General features: G+C 40.0%; 1 protein-coding gene across 3 annotated transcripts in view; it reads right to left on the reverse strand.

Annotated features, from left to right (window-relative positions):
- Nucleotides 1-23,389, reverse strand: part of Sidt1 (SID1 transmembrane family member 1) — an 80,748-nt gene that overhangs the window by 8,209 nt on the left and 49,150 nt on the right. For 2 of the 3 annotated variants that reach the window (XM_015478267.2, XM_048803292.1), the window contains 11 exons: nt 16,182-16,256; nt 14,295-14,440; nt 13,519-13,592; nt 12,182-12,248; nt 10,445-10,518; nt 9,413-9,536; nt 9,112-9,229; nt 6,726-6,862; nt 5,971-6,079; nt 3,005-3,019; nt 1,809-1,885 (listed from right to left, as the gene is read on the reverse strand). In XM_015478267.2, the coding sequence (XP_015333753.2) occupies nt 1,809-1,885; nt 3,005-3,019; nt 5,971-6,079; nt 6,726-6,862; nt 9,112-9,229; nt 9,413-9,536; nt 10,445-10,518; nt 12,182-12,248; nt 13,519-13,592; nt 14,295-14,440; nt 16,182-16,256 (1,016 nt within the window). The remainder of the gene's footprint in view (nt 1-1,808; nt 1,886-3,004; nt 3,020-5,970; nt 6,080-6,725; nt 6,863-9,111; nt 9,230-9,412; nt 9,537-10,444; nt 10,519-12,181; nt 12,249-13,518; nt 13,593-14,294; nt 14,441-16,181; nt 16,257-23,389) is intronic. The other variant, XM_048803291.1, reaches the window with a different exon arrangement.

Below are 23,389 nucleotides of genomic sequence, written 5' to 3' on the forward strand. Positions count from 1 at the left end.
ATTAATTCACTGATTAGAATGGCCCAATTCCCAAACTCTGACAACACCAAATGCTGAAAGGGTATGGAATGATAAAAACTTTCATTCATTGTTGATGGAAATGTAAAATGATACAGCCATTTTGGAAGACAGTTTGGCAGTTTCTTATAAAACTAAATACATGCTTACCATATGATTCAGCAATTGCTTTCCTTGGTATTTTCCCAAATGAGTTGAAAACTTATGTCCACAACAAAAGCCTGAACACATTTGTTATAGCAGCTTTATTCATAATTACCAAAACTTGGAAGCAACCAAGATGTCTTTCAGTAGGTGAATGAATAAATAAACCTTTAGATAATGGAATATTATTCAGCACTAAAAAGAAACTAGTTATCAAGCCATAGAAAGATATGGAGGAACCTTAAAAATGCATGATACTAAGTGAAAGAAGCCAATTGAAAAGGCCACACATTATGTGATTCTAATAACATGACATTTTGGAAAATGCAAAACTATGGGGACAATAAAAAGATTGGTGGTTAGCAGAGGTTAAGATGGAGGGATTGATGAACAGGCAGAGTACAGAGGACTTTTAGGGCAGTGCCACTGCTGTGTTTGGCATTACAGTTGTTAGTACATGCTATTATTATTTGTTAAAACTCATAGAAAGCACAACATAAGTGAACTCTGTGCGAACTATGGGTAGGGTGAAGATGTGTCAATGTTGGTTCATCGATTGTAACCCATGGACTGTTCTGTTGGGGATGATGACAGAGGGGGAGTATGTGCATATTCAGGAGCAGAGAGGATACAGAAAATCTCTGTACCTTTGCTTAATTTTGCTATGAACCTAAAACTGCTATAAGCACCACTTAATGTAAAACAACAACAAACAAAAAAAATATGAATTGCCCTTCCTGGTTCGCAGCTAAAACATACGTAACTCTCAAAATACACATAGGTCCTAATGGGCTTTTTAATTCACCACCTGAATAAACCCTCTACCCTCAATTTCCTCAATTTTTTAGTGCCTGTAGTTCCTACCCAAGCTATAGAGGGCTATAAGATTCCCATGTTCTTTTACGTAAAAATCAGTCTGATTATAAACTATTCGCAGGTATTTGTTGAACTCCTATGTGCCAGGCCCAAATGTATCACTAGATCTGACCAAAGGCTCAGGCAGTAAGCTCAGAGCAGGCAAGTAGCCTTCCCAAGATCATTAGCCAGTGTGCCAAGACAGCTGGCCAGGGCCCTGGTCTCTAGGATGAATATAGAAATGGACAATATGCTAAAAACTATAAGAGAGGACTTCTAAAGTTTATTTCAACCACAATTTTTGCTTATTGTAAAAACCAAACAATGCAGAAATATTTAATGTAAAATGTATTAAACTCCTAATGAATGTGACTGAGTGACTACATGTCCCAGTATGCTTGAGACAACTCTGGTTTTTACCTGCTGTCCTGGTTAACAGATTAATAGCCTACCTTGTTATTTCACCAGGGTACCTCTTTAGGTGATTATTTATAGGGATATTCTGTCTTGATCCTCTTCCACAACAATTAACACTACTTAAAAGTTTGAATTTATTAATTTTCTTTCCCATAGATTAGCAAACATTTCATTTACAAAAATGGGACCATCCTAGCTTGTCTTTTAGGAGTAAACAACATGCTTCCTCCACTAACTGGATCCCAGCCACTCTGAGCCATCTGGCCCTTTGGATTTTTGAAGCTTTGAGTGACTGCCCCAAGCCTGTCCCTCCTGCTGTTCCCCCCCACACACTTTTGGGGAGAAGTCCAAGGAACAAGGGAGCATGCACGTACCATGTACAGTGGCCGGCTACACTGATGGATACAGTCTGTGTATATCACCATGGCTGCCCGCCGGAAAATTCCCAAATCTGCTGATGACATAATCACACCATGATAGTCAGAGAAAACACAAACACTGGGAAACAGTTGAAGCTTTAGGGGCTGGAATGGTATAGTCTTCATTTATGAAAATGTACTAGAATGCTTTGCACCTAATAGGTGAGCAATCAATGTTTGCTTTAAAAGTTGGTGTTGTCATGGGGGGAATGCCATATCCATGCATCATAACCCAGAACAGCAAGCAAGATGGACATGAATAACAGGCACCTGCAAACGACATGAGTGGCTTGGTGTCCCTTATTCTATTTCCCTGAGCTGGATTCCATTTATTTACAGTTTGCTCTGCAGGTATTTCTTTCACTGCAGAGATGTCATGGGTCCCCTCAAATCAACCTTAAAATATTCCACTTTCCTTAGATAATGGGAAATCTTAGCTTGTGAAGGTTCCATCTCTATTTCTCAGTGTATGAGTTAGTAAGAACTGAACCAAGGGATCCTGGGCTGTACTGTGTTCAGAAAGCCTATCTGTATTGAAGCAATAGTCAAAAGACCCAAAAGAATGTAAGTTAAGTTGAGAAGAAAAAGACAGGGAAGTTTTTAAAAAAATGCAATCTATCAAAGGAAGATATGAAATGTAGTAAGTGTGTGTGTGTTATAATTGCTATTGAATAGGGTCAAGGTCAAAGGTGGGGCTATCTTTATGTAAGTCTGCCCACATTATAGACATCAAATGCAACACTGGATCTGTCTAGAATAATCATTTCAGTTCCCAGTTCTGTTGAGAATACTATTTTATGCCTATAATCCCAGCTATTTGGGATTGGGAGGCAGGGGGATTGCAAGTTCAAGACCAGCCTGGACAACATAGTGAGACCCCATTAGAAAACAAAGCAAAAAATATCTAGAGGAGAATGAGAATGCTACCCTTGTTAAGGATACCCCATACACTGAGTTTAACCAGGAGTGAGGGGTCTACCTATGTGACAACCCAGAAGAGGTTGGGTTGGAATTCAGCCTCGGCTCTGAGCCTCCCTCCACTCCACCACAACAATCTTGCCCGACCTGTCCACAGAGCAGAGCTGACAGCCTGATGGGCTTCTTTAATAAGGAAACAATCGAGAACATTGGGAAGGATGGCAGGACATTACCTGTGTCAGACACATCTGAATCAGTGGGAGGCAGAGAAGAAAAGAGAGAAAGAAATTATTTGTAAGAAGGAAACCAAACAGGTAGACTACTGGTCATTTTATTATTTTCTCAAAATGATGACTATAACTTTATTTTCTAATTATAAAGTAACATTTGCTCATCAGAAAGAACACAGAATCTTTCTGCCTATCTCAAACAATCAGAAAATTACTCTTCAAGAATGAATCAAGACTTTTCTCTCTTCCTATTTCCTTTTGTGCATGAATTACAATTTATACTCCATCCTCTCTCATGAACAATTCCTGAAGTCCTTTTCTAGAGCTCTGGGACTAAGGGACATGGTTGTGATCAGGTAGCTCTATGACTTTCTGTTCTATTTTTGAAATGTTCTGTTTCATCTCTGCTGTCTTTCCTATGTCTACGCTTATTTTCTTGAGTGACCTCAGGGACACTCCTATTTAAAAAGCAATGGTAGCGTGGGAAATGGATAGAGAGGTCAGAGTGGGTTCAACCACTGTCCACTAATCACCTCTGACTTTTGAACTAACTGTAAACATATTCATTGTCACCAGGAAATAGCAAGCTTTCCTTCTGACTCTGGTAAATCTATAACTGCCTGGGAAAGACTCCCTGGGCATAGAACTTGAAAATACTTAGTTCAACTCTATGCCAGCCATTGTCCTGTTGCCATTTGTCTCTTTGTCCTGTGCCTCCCTGGGGAGGCTGTATGACTACAGTGGGTTCACTCTCTGTCTTTGGATGAAGAAAATGGGGAGCACTGGCAAGACACAAGGGACAGAGGAAGGAGAAAGAGCTCAGAGAGGTTATTTCCCTGCAGTCCTCGAGAGAGGGGAGACCATGTCTGTCACTAGAGGTCACTGTTCCTTTCAGAGTGACTTCCTCTCTATGACACATTTTGGTAACCATTTCCTACCTTCCTTTGGGGTTTATGGATGGTAAAGGCCCAATGCCAGTGAGCCTTTCCATTCTCCTCTACTCCACCCATGTCTTGTGACTAGTCCCTTTGTGAATAAATTGTCATCAATTTTTGTGTGTGACATCATTTTCCTGTCAGGACTCTCATAAATTATTGCATGGTCATAGCATAACATTGTTTAAAAGGTAAATGAATTTAATATTGTGTTACCATTGGTCCTATTGGGACCATTAGGATAGCATGACCATGGTGGTAGTCATTACCATTACCTATGTCTGTTTTCAAGTTGTCGTTTTGTTTCCTTAACTCTAGAAGAAACCAGAATGACAACATTCTAATTTATTTTCCTTATCAAAGTCTGGTTTACGTGACTTCATTCACCTTTGTGCTGGAAGATGGGGCATGACCAGAGCAACTTATCAAATGTTCTATACCACTGGCTAGTGCCACTGGGGTATTTGAAGGTACACTGGCTATGTTAATGCTAAGGGTAGGTCAACTTACCATGCCCAAAGAAAATTAAACTGTGAGCATGAGAATGTATCTTATTTGATCTTCTGGACTTCAGGCCATTTGTTTATATTGAATTGCTCTTAGACCTGGGCCAAAGGGGTCCTTTATTTTAGAGGACATTCATTCCCCCATGAGTGAGAAGTCTGCAGGGTAAGGGGACTAACCCTTCCTTTTCTGGATCTCATTCTCAATTCCTGGAACTAAAAATTTCCTTCTTGGATAACCATGGCCTGCTCTCAGGATCTGCAGAGCCCCCTCCTTTGGTTTATATTCCCTGAGGGCAGATGACACCATTAGTGTACAACTCTGTCCAAGGAAAGCAAGCAGGGCCATTTGTGGGGAATGTGGATGGACACTGGATATTGGACAAGGATGTCTTTATGCAGATCTGAGAAACCCCTAAAAACAGAGAATAGAGAACAGAGCCAGAGGTAGGAAGAATAGCTATGTTCTATAGTTGTTCTTTTGAGGGTCCCAAAATTCTAAATCTGAACCTGGACCTTCTAGGTTGTAATGAAGATAAATTTACCAGTTTGTTATTTTCTTTCTTTCTTTTAAAAATTATTATTATTATTATTATTATTATTATTATTATTATTATTATTATTTTGGTGCTGGGGATCAAACCCAGGGCCTTTTATATGCTAAACACATGCTCTACCACTGAGCTATATTCCCAGTCCTTCTTTCTCTCCCTCCCTTCCTCCCTTCCTTCCTTCCTTCCTTCCTTCCTTCTTTTTCATACTTAATAACTTTGAGCCTGTTTTATAAATTTGACATTTTCACATATATGTAAGTTTGCATTCTTCCCCTGGGCTCTGTGAATATCAGGGGCAGGCCTAAGCTTATATGTAATGATCTGTCTTTAAATATACAAAATAATATTTAAATTTGACTTCATGCACCTTAAAATGATTTTTTTTTAATGTAAATGCTCTAAAACAACTTAAACTTCCTCCAGTGTATGACAACTGAACAGCAGATCACAAGCATGCAGAACCCTCAGTGCTCCCTGATCAGTTCACACTGTCCTTGGAAGTTAAGCATGTACCTACAATTGACAAACTTGTCTCAAAAAGTTCTTGCTCTAGAGCCTGGAAATGCTATCTAATCTATTCTTGACAACCATTTCGCATAGTTAGAGGAATGCTCCTTTTTGAAAACTGCAAATGGAAAAACGTTCCTCTAGGTGGGACTAGTGGTATGACGAACATACCATTCTTCAAATGTACTTTCAAAGTTGAGCGAATTATATGGTGTTTGCAACTAGGAGCTGGAGGTATGTCTAGGCTCTGAGGTGCAGTAAGTTTAGTTTCTTAGCTGAAAACAAAACTAGTGATAACAGCTAATTCAATCCTATAAGGGAGAGGAATCTCTTGGAGAGAAACACAGCACAGACTTCAGAGCATGCAGTCATGGTGACCTGTTGTATCAGTTAGGGTGACTGAGGGCAATATCCTGCTTTTTTAGGGGAAGTCAATTCAGGTGTTCACTATAGAATAATAGGTGACTCACCTATCTTGAAACGACCCATGTAGTAGATCTGGGTACTGAGGGCCAGAGAAGCCAGAATATGGATTGCAGACAAGATGACCCAGAACCACACATCATTTTTTCCAAACACCTAGGAATAAAAATGGAGGTTACCTTGATCTACAGCCTTCTGAGGACTCATTAAATAAAACCATTCTCTTAGGCATACTTAAGGAGTCAAAAACTGAGCTGTGTGTATGTTTTGTTTTCTCCCCCTTCTTGGAACTCACAGGGATCTTTCTGCACAATGGACAGGAAAAAGAGTCTATCTGGCCAAATGGAAATGGAAAAGAAAAAGAAAGGGGGGAAGGCAGCCGAATGGCCACAATAATGGGGCCATAGGTCTAATGTAGGGGCTAACGCTCTTCAAATAAATGAAGACCATCAACACTGTGGTCCAGGCACATTCAGAAAGTAGGTTCTGTTTTTTTCAGGTTGGTATCTCCAAAATCAGCTGGGATGTTTCTATTCCAATCTCAGATGAGTCAGGTCTCAGCTTAATATTAAAACTATCCAGTGGTAATTTTACAGGAGCATGTCACATTGTTAGAAATAACCAGCTGCATAAGTAAGAGTGCCTTGAGTGGACCCAGGATGAGAGTGAACCAAAGATTACTGTAAATCCAAACCTGTGCACTTGAGGTCCAACAAACAAACAAACAAACAATACAAAAAGCCCCTCAAGAGAGCACTTTTTGAGAGCCAGACAGAAGGCACATATATAGAAAGGAACGTACCACTCCAAGGACAGTGATCATGATGACCACGGCAAAGGAGGCATAGGCAGAGTAGGCGCTGGCATTGATGTCCGGGTGGCGGGTCTGATAGAGCTTCAGCATGCAGAGGCCAGCGATCATGTACATGAAGGAGGTGTCTGATGACCCAGAGGAGGATAGGAGACAAGAGGTTTAGTGGGTGACAGACAGATGACACACTCCTGTGTTTCCTACACACTCTGAGTACCCCCTCACTCAGTGCATGTAGTATTTGCTGCCTTCAGATGTGTGTAGACCTGCAGCAGTCAGCCTCTCTTGCTGCACTCTCTAGGCAGACCCAATGTACTCCATTCCTAACCCCTCTCCAAGGCCATGCTTGGCTCTTAAAAGAAAAACACATAATAGGATAACAATCAACTATCCCCACTTGCACAGTGTTTGCTTTTTAAAAGGCTGATGTTCAAGAGTGATAGCAAAAGAATCCCTAATGGTCACAGTTTAGGCAGTGTGATGGTAAGATGAATGTCAGGTGGGTGTAGGAGGTTGCTCTCAGCACCCTGAAATATGACCTCATTGATTACTGCGTGTGTGTGTGTGTGTGTGTGTGTATGTGTGTGGTTTTATAGCCTAGTGATGGAAAATAGCTAGTCATTAAATGTAGCTTAGCTGAATTAGAACTGGGAAATGGGAAAATGCAAAGCAGAATGACAATGCAGGGCCCTATATTACTCAAAACTTTGCAAATAAATTAAATGTCTGATAATAACAAAAGTTAATGGTGGTGTGGGGGAAATGGAAACTCACACAGCTAGTGGAAATACACATTAATACTCTGGAGAGAAATTTGTTAATTTTTGGCAAAATAAAAGATGCATATACAGGTGACTCACAAAATTCTAGGTCTCCCAGGAAACCTCTCTTACATCTGCACAAGGAGACATTTATAAGGATGTTCATTGTATGTAATAGCAAAATATCGGCATCTAAATGTTGTTCAATGGAGGAGTTAATGTGATATCTTTTATAATAGAATATGGTAATCCTTAAAAATGAATGAATTCCATGTTCTTGATTTGGTTTTGAAAAATCCTGAAAACACTGTTGAATGATTAAAGAAGGTAGAAAAATGATGTGATAAATTAACATTAATTTACTACATACGAACGTAATAAAATATAAAAATAAACTGGAAGGATAAATATCAAATTAATCTTAGTTGTTCCTCCAGGGAAAATATTGAAAAATGAATTTAGTTCAATTTTATCATGACACTTTGTTTCTTAAAATGTAAGTCTAAGGTAAATACTTGAAAGTGTTGACTTTTTTCATTCAGAGTGGTGAATGATATTGTTCTCTGTAGTTATTTCTACTAAAAAGGCTTTCTAATTTAAAATATTTAAATATAACAGAATTATGGTGGTGTTCTAACAGCAGGAGGCCAGAGAAGAAATATAAAAATGACTATTTTAAATATCCTTACCCTGGAATGTGGAGGACATTGCTAATTGGTTACCAGCTCAACTCCTCCCTTCCTCCTCTTGTAACAGCCTCAATACTGACTCAGTTTTTAGCCCTTTCAATTTAGAAATAAACATGCTTCCAGCCCCTTGGCTTCAGGAAAGCTAATCCTGCCCTTGGTTCCAGGGATGGGACTGATTAGTCTAAGGAAATCCCAACTCCTTTGCTGACTGGTGTAGCAACCCAGGCCTGAGCTAACCAGGATTTAGGGAATAATTCAGGAATGGGCTCTTGAGGTGTAAGAGAACATTCTCTGGGGGTTTCTTGAAGTTTCCTTGTTCTTCAATGATGGCCCCTAGAAGTCAGCTTGAAAGCCCCTCTGGACTTGGGGAATGGTGATGTGAAACCAGCACCTGCTCTAACTACTTTTGCCACCATGAGTGAAGTTAATCACGGTATAAAACCAACATATTGGCTGGGTACAACCAAAGGGATTCCATAGAAAAATGGAAACATAGTCAACAGATTCGTCAACCATAAACCCTTTCTATCTCTGTACTTTGAATGCGCTATTAGATGTCCTTATTACTCAACCCAATCTGAACTGGGTTTTCTATTATTTTTACTCCAGAGCAGTTTAACTGCTAAATTACACCAAGTTATTCCAGAAGTCTGTTGATGGATTCTCCATGACTTGCTGCCTAATGCTTAGCCCATTGTCTTCCTTTAGATCTCTCCATGGGATTATCATTCAGCATCAAGTGTTTTCTAGTCTAAAACATGGTGTAAAGGAAAAGTGGTAAAATGTGGAAATAACACTTTGTGTTAGGTGCTCTCAGATCACTTCACCTCACACAAAATGACTTTTAATTCCTGCAAGTTGAGTTGAGCATTTTTGGAAATGTCCCCTAGAACTCAAATCTTTGTAGTTGTTATAAATTCTAATTACCAAACTGGAAATTGGAGTAATTAGGACAGACATGGTAACAAGCACTAAGCACTCCTTCCATCATCAGTGCAATGCCCATAGCATAGAAGAGACCAAAGTGTTTGGGAATCCCGTACTCCTGAAAAAAGAAAAAGGTAGGTCAAAAGGAGGACACTGGTTAGTGATGTGCCCCAGAATGTGAAAGCCTAGGCTTTTGGCCTCAAGCAGCTCATCAAGCCAGATGTCCCTCCCCTTTGCAGATCCTGTCTGGAATCATGGTTATTCCCAGCTCCTACCTCTGATTTGCCCACCCTGTCCTCACCATAGCAAAGATGTCCTTGGCTTCCAGGGCTCTTCGATGGAGAATGTCCCGGCGCAAGACTATCAGCAGGAAGAGGAAGCCCAGAAGCACATGGCCCAGGTTACTCAGAATATTGTTGAAGGCACTAAGGGATGAGCGAGAAACCATGAGGGTGAAGGTTATCAAGAGAATTCAGAAAATGAATGAATGCACAAATGAGTGAGTGAGCTCGGCATTTTTACCACCAACCTGTCCTTAAGATTTCAGGATTGGAAAGTCATAGAAAATCCTCTTTAACCTAGCTCCTTCATTTTAAGATGCTTATTTAGCTTATGATAATATGTCTGTTCCCTTTCAGGAATGCCCGCTCAGCATCCCTAACACTGGCCCCATCTCTTCTTGTCTCCATGGCACAGCAAAGTATAAGTCCTAGGAAAGAAAGCTGACCCAAGTTTGTAGCAATATTCAAGTTATATAGCATATTCACTAACTGTGAACTTAAGGATAAATGTTGGCCAATCACAGCCAACAGCTTTATATCAGGAAACGAAAGCTGATTTAGCCAACCTCCAGAAAAGTGTTCTTTCCTTGTCATCAAGTTCTAGCTAGAGATCAGCCATGATGGCTGCAGGCCTGGGGTGAGGTCCTCACACACTAACAGCTGAGGGAGCTTCAGCAAGTTCCTACCTGGCTATGCCTAAGCATCTTCATCTAAAAAATGCTGGCAATGAGCATCTATCTCGTGAGTTTTTGGATAGACTGAATGAGACCACAGGCTGCCAGCTCACGTCCATGAGCTCATGCCATGACAACTAGGGACCTGACCTTTTCAAAAACACTGATGCCTGCTTCTCAGCAGGTGATTTTAGGAATGTGGCCAGAGGGCTCTCAGGAATGAGAAGCATACCTGCTGTTAACCACTGGGTTTAGTTCCTCTTTATCCTAATTGGAGTAGTTTTCCACAGTTGCTTTTAATGTTTTTGAAAACTAAAACCACATTAGACAGAAAGGAACCTCTACATGCCTCACGAGCAACCAGAGGACTGGGTTTACCTCAGGACGCCCAAGGGGTGAGCACAGAGGAAGTTGTAGTAGCAGATGTCCTGGTTGCCAGTGACATTTACCACCTGTAAAATCAAGTATGAGAAGAGGAAATGTGGTTTTTCTCCATCCTCCGAGCCCCACCTGAAGTCACAAAGAGCAGACGGGGCTCCCAGCCATGTCCTGTCAGTGGCTTACTGTGTATAAGGTGAGCTTTCCTTGTTAGGGTTGGATCATTCTTTACCACTGTTGCATATCACAGGCATGTTTCCCATAAATGTTAGCATTGTGCTTTTTTTTTTTTTTTGAATTGGGGGATGAATTCAAACATGCTTTACCACTGAGCCACATCCCAGTTCTTTTTAATTTTTGAGTCAGTGTCTCACTAAGTTGCCTAGGGCCTTGCTAATTTTCTGAGGCTATCCTCGAATTTGTAATCCTCCTTCCTCAGCCTCCTGAGTAACTGGGATTATAGGTGTGCCCTTCCAGGTCCAGTACCATTGTGCTTTGAATGCAGACATTCTATGTGCCTCACTAAGTGGCCTCAAGATGGAATTCAGCCAAGTGTAGGTCCTTTGTTATCATAATAAAAGGACTAAGAAAGAATACTATAATTGGCACCTGCTTTCTAGGTCTGCCTTGCTAGGCCCTATTTTCTTTATAAATGCTGGGGAATATGGAGTAGCCCCATTCTCTGGGTGGAAGTGATAACCGCCATTAGCAGGTAGACTTGTGTGCATTCTGCTGTCCATATTTATCGCCATCTATCAAGAACCTACCCAAGCCACAGCACGGCCACAGCTGTGTTTTCTCACAGGGGCCCCAAAGTATGCAGAGAATATTTACATTATAAACAGTGTTTTTTCAAACCTCATAAAGTCCTTGCCCTCATTATGTAACAAGTATGGAATGAACTAAATATTTTTAGACCATTAGCTCTCAAACATGGCTGTACTTTGGAATCAGTAGGGGTTTAAACAACATTGATACCTAGTACCACTGATACCCTGATCTTCCTGGGGCCTAGCCTAGACACTGGGATTTTTAAAAGTATCCCAAGCAATTTTAATGCACAGCAAAGTTTAAGAGCCACTGCAACAGAAATATCTTCAGCCCTGTGCTGTTCTACAGTGGCTTTCTCATGTGCCTCAAATTCTGGAGAATTCACACTTAAAGTTACCTGGACTCCAAATTAAATTCTCACATGTAAGTGATTTAGACCCTCGGGTTCTGTGAAGAAGCAGTGGGAATTCTCAAGCTGTTTTGACATTGTCTTTATTTGATGTTTAACTTTTTTTTGTTTACATTTTACATTTTCTTTTTGTTTTAATATTTTTCTAGCTTCATGAAGCTGTTTTTCATTGTACAAAACCTATTTAACCTCCATGAGAAGGCATGGGTTAAAATAGATATCAGATTTCTTTGTTATGGTTTGAAACTTTACTCCTTATTCCATGATGATCAGAGAGCTCAGACTGGAAAATAACAGAAGCAATTGGTAAATATTATAAGTGAATGAGTGCAAGGTAATAATTTCAAGTTGGTAGACAAAACAATATAAAAAGTCCAAGGTTCCTTTGTGATCAAACAGTTGGGAAAGAGATTGAAACCTGGTAAAAATCAGGCAATGGAGAAGTCCAACTGGAACCCAAATGGAAAAGTAATTCTTGAACTGATTCCAAGTTACACCTTTCTGGTAGGTCACAGTGAAGACTTTCCTGAGATTCTGGGGCTAGAGGCAGCACTTACTGTCTGGTAGGTGATGACCAACTGGATCACAGGCAGTGCATAAAACACAGCGATGGTGATGATGTTCCTAAGCAGGCAGAAAGAACCGCAGACAGACATTTCCAAGTTAAGAACAGAATCTTTGTTCAGTTAAAAAAAAAAAAAAAAAAAACTCTATAACTTGCAAAAACACCTAGAAGCTGATATGTGGCTCCTGTTTCTCTAGTTTTTCTCTTCTCTTCTTTTCCATTTGGTACACAATATCTTGACTAAAGGGGAGGTCTGTTTATCATTAGCTTGTGAAAATATTAACTTAAATGATATATTTAAAGGCTAATGATTGGCATCTAACAAATATTAGTCTTTTCCCTTTCCTCTTTATACAACCATTTGCAAAATAGTATAAAATTTGCTTCTGGTTCAACTGCATAAGAAAGCCTAAATTTTTAGGATGCTGTTATGGTTTAGATATGAGGTGTCCCCCAAAAGCTCATGTGCAAGACAATGCAAGAAAATTTAGAGGTGAAATGATTGGGTTATGAAAGCTTTAAGATAATCAGTGCATTAATTCTCTGATAGGGATTAACTGGATGGTGACTTTAGGCATGTAGGGTATGGCTGAAGAAGGGGGCTCCTGGGGGAATGCCTTTGGAGTATATATTTTGTGAGCTGAGCTTAGTTTCTCTCTCTGCTTCCTGGTGGCCGTGTCCTGAACTATTCTCCTCCACCAAACTCTTCTGCCATGATGTTCTGCCTCACCTCAGGCACAGAGTAATGGAGTTGGCTATCTTTGAACAGAGACTTCTAAAATTATAAGCCCCAAGTAAACTTTTTCTCCTCTAAAATTGTTCTTGTCAGGTCTTTTTGTCACAGCAGTGAAATGGCTGAAAATGGATGCCATTAGATTAAAAGTGATCAGAGTGCAAGTAATGGACTAGTGACTGCACGCCAAGGGTTTAGCTCTCTTAGATAACTCTTAGTTCCATAATGATGGTCCCTCTAGGAAATTCTATGTGGCCCCATTGTCCCTGTTTTCTCAGTAATGTCTGTGTTCAAGGACATAGGGCATTCTTCAGTAGAAAAGAATGGGAAGGGTTGCTTCACAAGAGGGCCTGGGCCTTTCTCAGGAGAGGAGGAGCCCTGGCCTGGTTGCTCAGCCTTTTGGCTGGGTGGGAGGCTGCATCCATGGGTATGACCACCACAGGTCTATTTATCATTAGCTGGTGGCATCATTGCCTATCCCTGTGCCTCATTAAACATTAACTTGTGACATAAGGGTTGCGGTTTTTACAAAGAACTTAAATTTAAGGAGTTTGATTTTATTTAGGGAACCATGGTCCTACGGGTCATCCACTTACCAAAAATAAATCTTATATTTTTTGCTGACAATTCTCCGGTCCTTCCTGGACAGATCTGACAGATAAAGGAACATCTGAGATACCAAAGAAAAAGAGAACACAAATCTGTACCTGGATTTCCTTGCATAAAACAGGGAGACAGACAAATTTCAATTAAATCCTTCCCTAAGAATTTAAATTATTCAACAAGACTTTTCTTTTAATTTTGATTTCCAAGGATACTTCAATAAAAATCCTTATATTTTCTTGAAATATTAAGAACTGGCTGATGGGAACCATGATTAGGTGTCTGGAGGCTTCTTATATGTTGAGTATTGATTTCCCAGCTTTTAGAGCTATACACCACATGGTTGTTGAATTATAAAAGGTTGAAACTGCATGATTATGTTCATATCTTTTACTGGTACAATATGATAAATATATGGCAGAAAGTAATAAACTTTACTCCTGAAAGACGCTATGTGTAGAAACTGGGAACTGTTGCAGGTCTGCCCCTCTAATGGATCTTTCCCTCTGGTTGAATCCCTTCATCCCTTCTTGTCCACAGTTAGCCACCTCAGATCCTGAGAGTGTTTAATGCTCTATCTTTAATTGCTCACATTTTCCCCTCAAAAAAGTGTTAATGAACAACGTATTGCCTTGATTATGTACTTATGTTTTAACTAAACTTTCTAGGAAATTTCATTTTCTTGAAGGAAACCGAGGTACTGGTGAAGTTTATTCTATAGTTGAACTTTCTTGCCCTCTTAAAAAACATGGCCAGACAGAAGAAGTACCTTTGTCCGGATGACGTTTTTGTCACTCTCAATATCTGGCATGGTGTCAAAGTCACTCTCTTCCACGGAGCTGTCTGTGTCTGAATGGCATGGCTGCCCACCATCAGAGGGGGACATCTGCCTTCCAGGGCTGGAGCTCGACTCATCTGAAACAGAAAACTCACTAGCCTTTAAGAGCCAAGGACCCCTATGAAGTCCATTTCTCTGCATAAAGCACAGTGCTGACTCATTCTAGAAAGTACCATATTGGTCAAAAATCACTCCTTGCCCATGAGGCATGCTCTTTCCCTCATACCTTCCCAATGGACATTTAGCTTTCTCTTCTATTTTTATATTTAGCTTGTCTATCTTCAGGGCTGAATATGTTTTAGAATATAAAGACATCCGCTCTATTAACAATTTGGATACAAAAATAACACTGTGCTTTTATTGCATGTCTCATATTTTAAAATGTGATAACAAATATATAAACATATATATGCTTATAGTTATGTGTAGCATCTACCATTAAGATGTGTAAACACACACGTACCCAGCAGCTATGTATTTCTCATGGATAAAGTATTTATACACAGAAATCCCCGACATGCCATATCTATGATTATATAAAGAGAACAACATTCTCAGGCAGAAGGATTCTTCTGTTCCCATGAATGTTTCCCAGAACAGATGGGATTTGTGCAGCTTGAGCACATGAGCAGAGCCTACCTTCCGTTTTATTTCTTCTGTCAGATGGCTTAAAAAAAAATCCTGTTCTTACAGAACTAAAAATAAACAGCCTACACTGAGCCCACATGCTCAAAGTTACAGAATAACAGGGTAGGAACACAGGACTCCCAGTTCCTGGACATGGACATTTTAAGGAGCATCTTTGACAGGCCCATGGGTATCCTAGAAGGGGCAGGGTGCTCAGTGGGCTCCAGCTCACAAGGCAGGAACTGTTGAGAGCCACAGCGGAAGGGGCCCCAGCAAACTTCCAGCTGCCAGCAAACTTCCAGCCGCCGGCTGATGATTGGCTCACAGCGGCCCCAGCAACATCTAGCTGATTGGCTCCTCTGCGGTGATGCTCATTGGGCTGTTTCCCTGCCCTTTCAGACCACGGAGCTGCTCATTGGGGGACTTTTTTGGCTCCGCCCACGTGACCCAGCCAATCGGCCTCAAGAGCAGGAGGATTGTGGGAGGTGGAGAGAAGCTTGTGTGGGAGGCTTGTGGAAAGCCGGTGGTGGCAGTTGGGCTCTGAGGGTTTTTCCTGAGAGGCTGTTTTGTTTGGTGTGTGTGGTTTTAAAAATAAAGTTAGTTTCTTTTGACAAGTGGCTTCTGATTGTGCCCAGCCAGACTGCGGCAAGGAACAGTGATTCTGTTCTTTTGAGGCAGCTTAATTAGTGCTGGGTTTGCCACAGGAATGACTGGGTGGCACTGAGCAGGCTCAGTTGTGAAGGTAGCCAAAATGGAGGGCTGTCAGGCTACCGCCATGGTTCACCTGCCAAGCTGCCTCAGTCTTCCCACTGCCCTTACTCCACTGAAACCTGAGAATGCAATGACTGATCAATTGATGTCAGGCTCACTGTGACACATCTTTCATGCCCTAAACTGGGGCTGAGTATGTAAAAGTCCCTAGTAGGCCTTGGGAGTTGATGGAAAACATTATAGGGAACAGATTCAGGTGTGTCTAGCAGAACCAAGAAATGGAACAAGAGAACTTCAGAAACTTAGAGCTGGAAGGAAGCTTCCAGATTATCTAACCGACTCCTGTTATAAATAAAAGACTATTTCATAGGAGACTGACTTGCCCATGATCATGGTTCTTAGTGGCTGGAATGCCATTTGTATGTTAATCTATGCAGGATCAGGAAACAGTTCCACCAATAGGCTCATCATAGGAAATACCTATTGTCCCATAATTGCTCCTCCCTTCAGGTGTGCTAGCAGCAATGGGATGTGACACCGCCATGTTTCCAGATCCTGTGAAAAAAAATCAAACAGGCAAACATTTTATGTCTAGCTGCTAACACAAAACAATGCAACTCTAAGTAGCTCTAATCCAGATCACAGTATTTTAGATATAATTTGCTTTTTACTCTGAAAGTCACCAAATTGTAGTCCTTAGGCCAAATCTAGCCTACTAGCTGCTTTTATATGGCTCTTAAACCAAGAATGGTTTTTACGTTTTTAAATGTTTGGGGGAAAGATCAAAATAAGAATAATATTTAATGGCAGATGAAAATTATATGAAATTCGAATTTCAGTATTCAATTCTAAAGTTCTAGTGAAACACAGCTACCCTTGTTTGAATATAAATATGGTTGCTCTTGTGCTACAATGGCTGGTTGAATAGTTGCAACTTAGAGTATATGACCTAGAAAGCTTGACATATTTATTATTTGACTCATTACAAAAAAAAAAAAAATTGATGACTCCTGCCTTACAGTATTGCAGAAGCATAGTATCCTGGGTCTGGAATCACTGGGAGGAAGGCTACCACCGAACAGAAATACCAGAGATAATCTAGTACTGTTAAGTCATAGTAGTTTGGAGGTTCATTGTTATACCATTTAGCAGTTCCCTAACTATAGTCAGGAAATCCAGGTAAGATGGAAGTTACTGCACTCACTGCAGCAGTAAGTGCTGACAACATGAACTCAGGACATGGAGACTGTGGCAGTGTGTCTATACTTCTACTGGCTGCTGTTTACTGGAAACTTACTGTACTAGAAACTTTTTTAAGTTCTCCCCAAGAATTTAGTCCTTTGACTTTTCTAGTTCTTTGAGGAATAGACTGGAGGCAAAATAGGTGTGTTTGTAGTCAACTGGTTTTGATAGTAAGAGAAAAATAGACTCAGATAATGCTCCTCAAAAATTTCCAGTGAAATAAAGACTCCTAGAGTCAGGGAGAGTGAACTCATTGCTCTGAGAATCTAGGGATTTTTCTGGAGCCACCCCATCATAAGCACCAGAGAAAAATATTTCCCAGACTTCTTCTTAATGGCTATTAGGCAAGATGCTATCCCTTTAAGTTTATGCCTTTCTGAGAATTAAACCAAACTGAACCGAGAGGATGAGATCTATGAACTAGCAGGCATCTAGGCAGGATCTCGGAATCTGACTTAGTGCCACAATGTTTGCAAGAGCCGCATCACCTATGGAATTTCATGAAAACGTATCTTCACTGCCTTCTGAACTCTGCCAGGGATCTGGATAATGTCAGGCTGATGGGGATGTCAACAAATTCCTTTCTGAGAGGTGAAATTGCTGGTGTCACATGACAGATAAAGAGAGTCTGTGAATCAATTAACCAGTTTGTCTATGTCTCTGACTCTCTTTTTCTCTCTCTCCAGTGCTGGAGATTAAACCCAGGGTCTTGCACATGCTATGCAAATGCTCTACTAGTGAGTAGAACCCCCAGCCCACTGGGCAGCGTCTTACATTTCTTCCAGGATATATGTTTTAAGTGAAGAAACTTAGTAGAGAATATTCTAAAATATCCTTACTATAAATACATTTCTGTGTCTTCAATGAAAATTTAATTTATTATAACTTCCAAGAAAGGTACAATGCACAACACATGTAAAAGAACCTAAAGCCTCAAATATTTCCTAGTTGTCAGTCAACTTTCTTCATCCAACTTTCAAATTTCATTTCCTTTGGTGGGTCGTAAAAATATTCAATACCCACTTTGTAGGTTTGATTTTTTTTAACTCTTTGTGTACCCGTTTGTTTCCTCCAGGAAGAAAAATAATTCAATGTTAAGGTTCCAAACTTTTAGCTAGGTGATGAGAAACAAATCTAATGTAGTTGGAGACCCGTTTTCCTTTGGTGTCTTAGCTAAGAGCTGGCTGAATTGCAAGGCTTTTTGCTAATGCAAGTGTTCTTGGCAGGCAAGGTTGTTCCCAGAGCTCGCAGAATGTAGACTTTGACCCTTAGAGTGCATGTTCCCTGGCGTTCTTAGTAAGCTTGATATGTTTATTATTTAGAGAAAGAAAGTTCTTGACCTTCCTTGGGCTAACCCATACATATGCAACACAGCATCAATACCACCAATGCTTTTCACCCAAGTTTGAGGCAAACAAACAAAAGTAGTTTACCTTCAGTCTCTTAAGTATGAGGGAGCAAATCTTTTGAGCACAATAAATGTTAAGTGAAGATGCTCTGTGCAATTTGTCTTCCTTTTTTTGATGGAGGGCAGATTTGGCCATAGTTATAGCACAGAGCTTTGTTGTGCTTCTGCTACTGCTACTATTGACAAGTACCACCACAATTACCACCCCCTAGTACTGCTGTAGCTCCTAATGCTTTTATTGCTATTATTGCTGCTACTACTTCTACTGGATGCTGTTTATTGGAAACTTAATGTACTAGACACTCTTTTAAGTTCTCCCCAAGAATTTAGTCCTTTGACTTTTCAACAACCTATAGATGTAGGTACTCTTATTATCATCATTTTAAATATGATAAAATGGAGGTACAGAAGGAACAGTTTGCCCGGTCACTTAGACAGAGGATGGTGAGTGCTAAAGTGTTAAAATTTACCTTCCTTTTAATTTAAATTTTTTTAATTGTTGATAGACCTTTATTTATTTATATGTGGTACTAAGTTTCGAACTCAGTGCCACACACGTGCCAGGCAAGTGCGCTACCACTGAGTCACAACCCCAGGCTTTATCTTCTTTTTTTTTGAGGTTCATTTTTATTGTATATATTTAAGATGTTTAACTTATTTTGATAGAAATATGCATAGTGAAATGGTTACTATAGGAAAGCAAATTAACATATCCATCACCTTTCATAGTTATTTCTTTTTTATTGTAAGAGCACCTAAAAACCACCCTCTTAGAAAAAAGTTTTAATATAGGATACAATACTATTAACTAGAGTCCTCCTGTACATTAGACTCATTCGTCCTACATAAATACAAGTCTGCAAGTCTACTCACTGTTTCTATGTCTTATTCAATGTGTTGTCTGTTCTAGATTTCACATATAAGTAAAATCATACAGTGTTTTCTTTGTGTCTAGATTATATAATTTAGCAGAAGATCCTCTTGGTTCATCCACAGAATCATGTAAAAAATGGTAGTATCTCCTTTTAAAAGGTGAATAATATCTCATCGTATATATATATCCCAAAACTTAGGCTCTTAATTGAAAAAGTACAGATATTTTCCTTCAAACTATGAATAACTGGCAACAAACATGTTACTTTCACATAGTGTCTGAGAATATTTTTTAAGGAGGCTGTGGTTCCTTTGTATCTCCACTTTAATAAACTCCTATTTTTTAAAAAGTAAGAACAACTTTTGCTGTTTAGATTGGCTGGTGTGTCTTGTCAATGATTCCCTGTAGGGTAAGGCCACAGTGCTCCTTTTTTTTCTGTCTAGTTTATTGCCAGAGTCTAAAGATAAACCCCTGCTGTGGTCTCATGCTTAGATGATGTTGTAGTCTTTTACATTTCCCTCAGTATTTTTATATTAGCCTTTAAAGTTTAAGCTTCCTGTTTTTAACCATTAACCTATATATTTTGTTTAAAAGATAATTTTGAAAAGTTATTACTTGTGCAAATAGTACATAAAGAATGACATGGGAAACCGTTAGACTTTCAGTGTTAGTGGGATATGGAACAAGTGGAAGTGTGCACAGAAAAATGCCTAAGTTCTTCTGTGGTAGGAGGTTGAAATGTTCCTGGGAAGGTTTCAACCTGTTCTGGGATGTGTAATCAAAAAAGAAACAGGGCTGGGTTATATTTGCCTCACATGTGTGAGGCACTGGGCTTGATCCTCAGCACTACATAAAAATAAATAAAGATATTGTGTGTCCATCTACAACTAAAAAATATTTTTAAAAAAGAAAGAAAAGCCAAAAACTAAAATCAAAGCAAGGGAACAAATAAGGATCACCAGTTTTGTCAGGTAACAACTACATTAAAATGAAAAAGTCAGCTGTATAGGTCTTTACAGACTTGGATGAACCACTGATGTCTGTGCTCTGCACTGGCTCCTAATTGAGCACGCTGATTTTGGTTTAGTTGCTGGCCCTGTTCACTTGGAGGCAACTGCAATATCATGGCTTCTGTCATGGATAGGAACACCAAGGTTGTTGTGTACAGTACAACTGCCAGATATAAAAATGAGTGACTCTATGGGTTTATCCATGCACAATTTTAAATATGAGATCAACCAAGGTGAATAACAAAATTCTGCTAATTTTCCTTATGTCTAAGGCCTTTTAAGAATGCAAAAAGTCAAAGCATATCCTTCTAAACTTCAAAGTGTAATCATGGTCATATTTATATTTTAAACTGTACAGCATTTAAAAAGCAGAATTAAACACAAGATAACAGTTTACAGGACAGATCAAAATGTTCTGGATGGGAATAGCAGACATAAGATTGTGAATGAACACATCTTAATGAAGACACTTGTTTGGGTATATTTTTTCTCTGAGCATGAGCCTCTTGCCATCTGTCTCCTTTTTATCCTAAATGCCCTATGTGAAAAGAAGAAATTCATTTCCAGTTGGGCATGTTTGGGTCTTTCAGGGACTTCATATTTATAGTTGTCCTGCCCCTTTCTTCTGTGAAGAGTCACGAGATTGGAAACTGAAGAGAGTCAGAAATGATGTGAACTAGCCATCAGGAAATGTTATCTTTATACCAATAGGCTACTACTCCAACTAGTCTCATGTTTTGTTTCAAAAGTTGAAGAAGACTTGAAGAGAACCATTAATCTTTACAGAGAGATATAAAATTAAAACTTCCATAGAGGAAAAAATGGGGGGGGGAGTCAAAGAAATTTTGAAAAAGAGTAGAGATCAGGACTAGAATTTGAAACCCATTTCCAGGCAGGCTGATGATGGTTTTGTTCCTTGAGTTCCCCAAACTCAAAATGCTCTTTGTCTTATCCCCATCGGACCCTGCTCTTTGATAAGTAGCTTATGAAATAATGACTCTATCCAAGACACAGTTTGGTCAGTGCCATGGTTTTGAATATGGCTTCAGTGTATCCTTCAAGGTTTATGTATTAGAAGTCTGGTCCCCAGTGTGGCAATGTTGAGAGATGGGCCCTTGTGCAAGGTAATTGGATCAGGGGATTAATAAAGTTCTTACAGGACCCTAGTTAGTTCCCAAGAGAGCAAATAAAAGAACAAGCCTGGGCTTCGAATCTCTTCAGGTTCCTGTGTTGTCATGTGACTCCTTTTGCACATGGTCTATCTACTTCCTCTGTCAAGCTGTGGTGCAGCCAAGGGGGCCCTCACCAGGGGCTGAACATATGGGGCTGCTTGATCTTATACTTTCAGCCTCTAAAACCATGAGTTAAATAACCTCTTTTGTTTACAAATTTTTAGCCTCAGATATTCTGTAATAGTGACCCTGTGGAGAGCAGGCTTTGCTCTGCTCTGAGTTGCTCCATGATTACAGAACAACAATTTTCAGGCTGTGCTTAAACTTGAGTTACTCCATGTTGAGTTTAAGTGCTAAGGTGGAATGATTCCATACCTTGTTTGTACAAGTAAACAACCACTATCTGCCTGGCACAACCATGAGACACAAACTGATAAATAAATTAATCACGGCAATAAAAAAATGACCACCTTTGAACTTATGAAAATAATCAGAAGCATATATGGATGCATGGGCATATCAAACTCATATTTGGAGACCCATATGTGAAGAGCCCCCTCAAGAGTGTATATGGCAGCATCCTGATCCCATCACCTGGTCGGTCACTCATCATAAGCCTTGCCCAGGAAAATCGCCACAGTGACAGACCTCTGAATCTCTGTCTTTGGGATTTAACAAATGGCCATTTCTATTGCCCGGGATGATCATGCATGGCCCACTGCAAGCTGACATCTCAAGCTGATATTGTGAAACTGCTGCCCATCTGGACCTTGGCCTAGAATAAGTTCCTGTGTTTTGACAGCTCTGCACCCTGAACAAATTCTTTGGTTCTTAAACTTATCTAACTACCTCTAGTGACTCTTTGACTCTGCATTCATCTCTCTCTCTGCTTGTGTTCTTGGCTCAGCATCCTGTAACCCTGTGGCTGCCTGAATCCTTTCTTAACTCTTTCTGTGACCTTTTACATATCATTGTGTGAAGTATGATGTGTGACGTGAGTGTTGTGGATATTAGAAATTAAGATTGGAATAGTAGAATTTGTATTTTCCTGGCTTATGACTATCAGGTGACTGTGAGTATTTGGAGAACCGCCACAAGGGGCATAATTTATTGTTATTCATTGTGGAAAGAGACAAACGTGTTTGGTCTACGTTAGTGACACAGCTTGTTCATACAGACATAAAATGGACTAACAGTTGACCACTGCTTCTTAAATCTACTATCTTGTTGGGCTTGTCATCTCTCTCACTTGAGAAAGTAACCTCCACTTAACATTGCCCCTGTGGTTCGTGGCTCAACCATAAGGAGTCCTGCAAGGAAGGCTTCATTCTCTCTCTTCTCCGTTGGCAACTGAGTTTCTGTAGAGGCTCTTTAATAAGTATTTGAAATTTGAGGTTTCTCCACTGATAGAGCCAGTGGAGGAAATGCTCCAAAGCACAGAGCCTTACCCAGTGTCCCTCAGATCAAAAACACAAAGCCCTTTCCTTTATGAAGTGAGGACTCAAGAATCCACTGTCCAGCTATTCCGACCATGACAAAAAAGTCTCTTCCCGGTCGGCTCTTTACCAGCTGTTTCCACCCCACCCAGGTTCCAGAGTCTCATCTTCTTCATTCCATGAAGTATGAAAGAAATCCATTTGCTTGTTTAGTAGAGTTGGAGCCAACATTTTGTGTTTTTCAAATAAAACTTAGTTAAACTACAAATTCAGAGTAGCCAGCAGATTTTCGGATGCAGCCCTTCTATCATTACCTAACAAGACAGAGCCACTGCCATTTGGCAGCTTATATAGCACCTGGCTGCATTTCCTTCACCTCAATCAAACCTAGGGCGGAAGCATTATACTAAAGTTCTCTTGATGTTTAGCTCCACGGAGGTGTGGGATGCCTGTGAGTCTTGAATCTCTGTGTGATACCATCCCAGTTCCCCTTTCAGAAGCTCTCCTAGCATTTTCTCTGGCCTCCATCCCTCAGAACATTTCCTG

Source organism: Marmota marmota, unplaced genomic scaffold (assembly GCF_001458135.2).
Source record: "Marmota marmota marmota unplaced genomic scaffold, marMar, whole genome shotgun sequence".
Classification (NCBI taxonomy): Eukaryota; Metazoa; Chordata; class Mammalia; order Rodentia; family Sciuridae; genus Marmota; species Marmota marmota.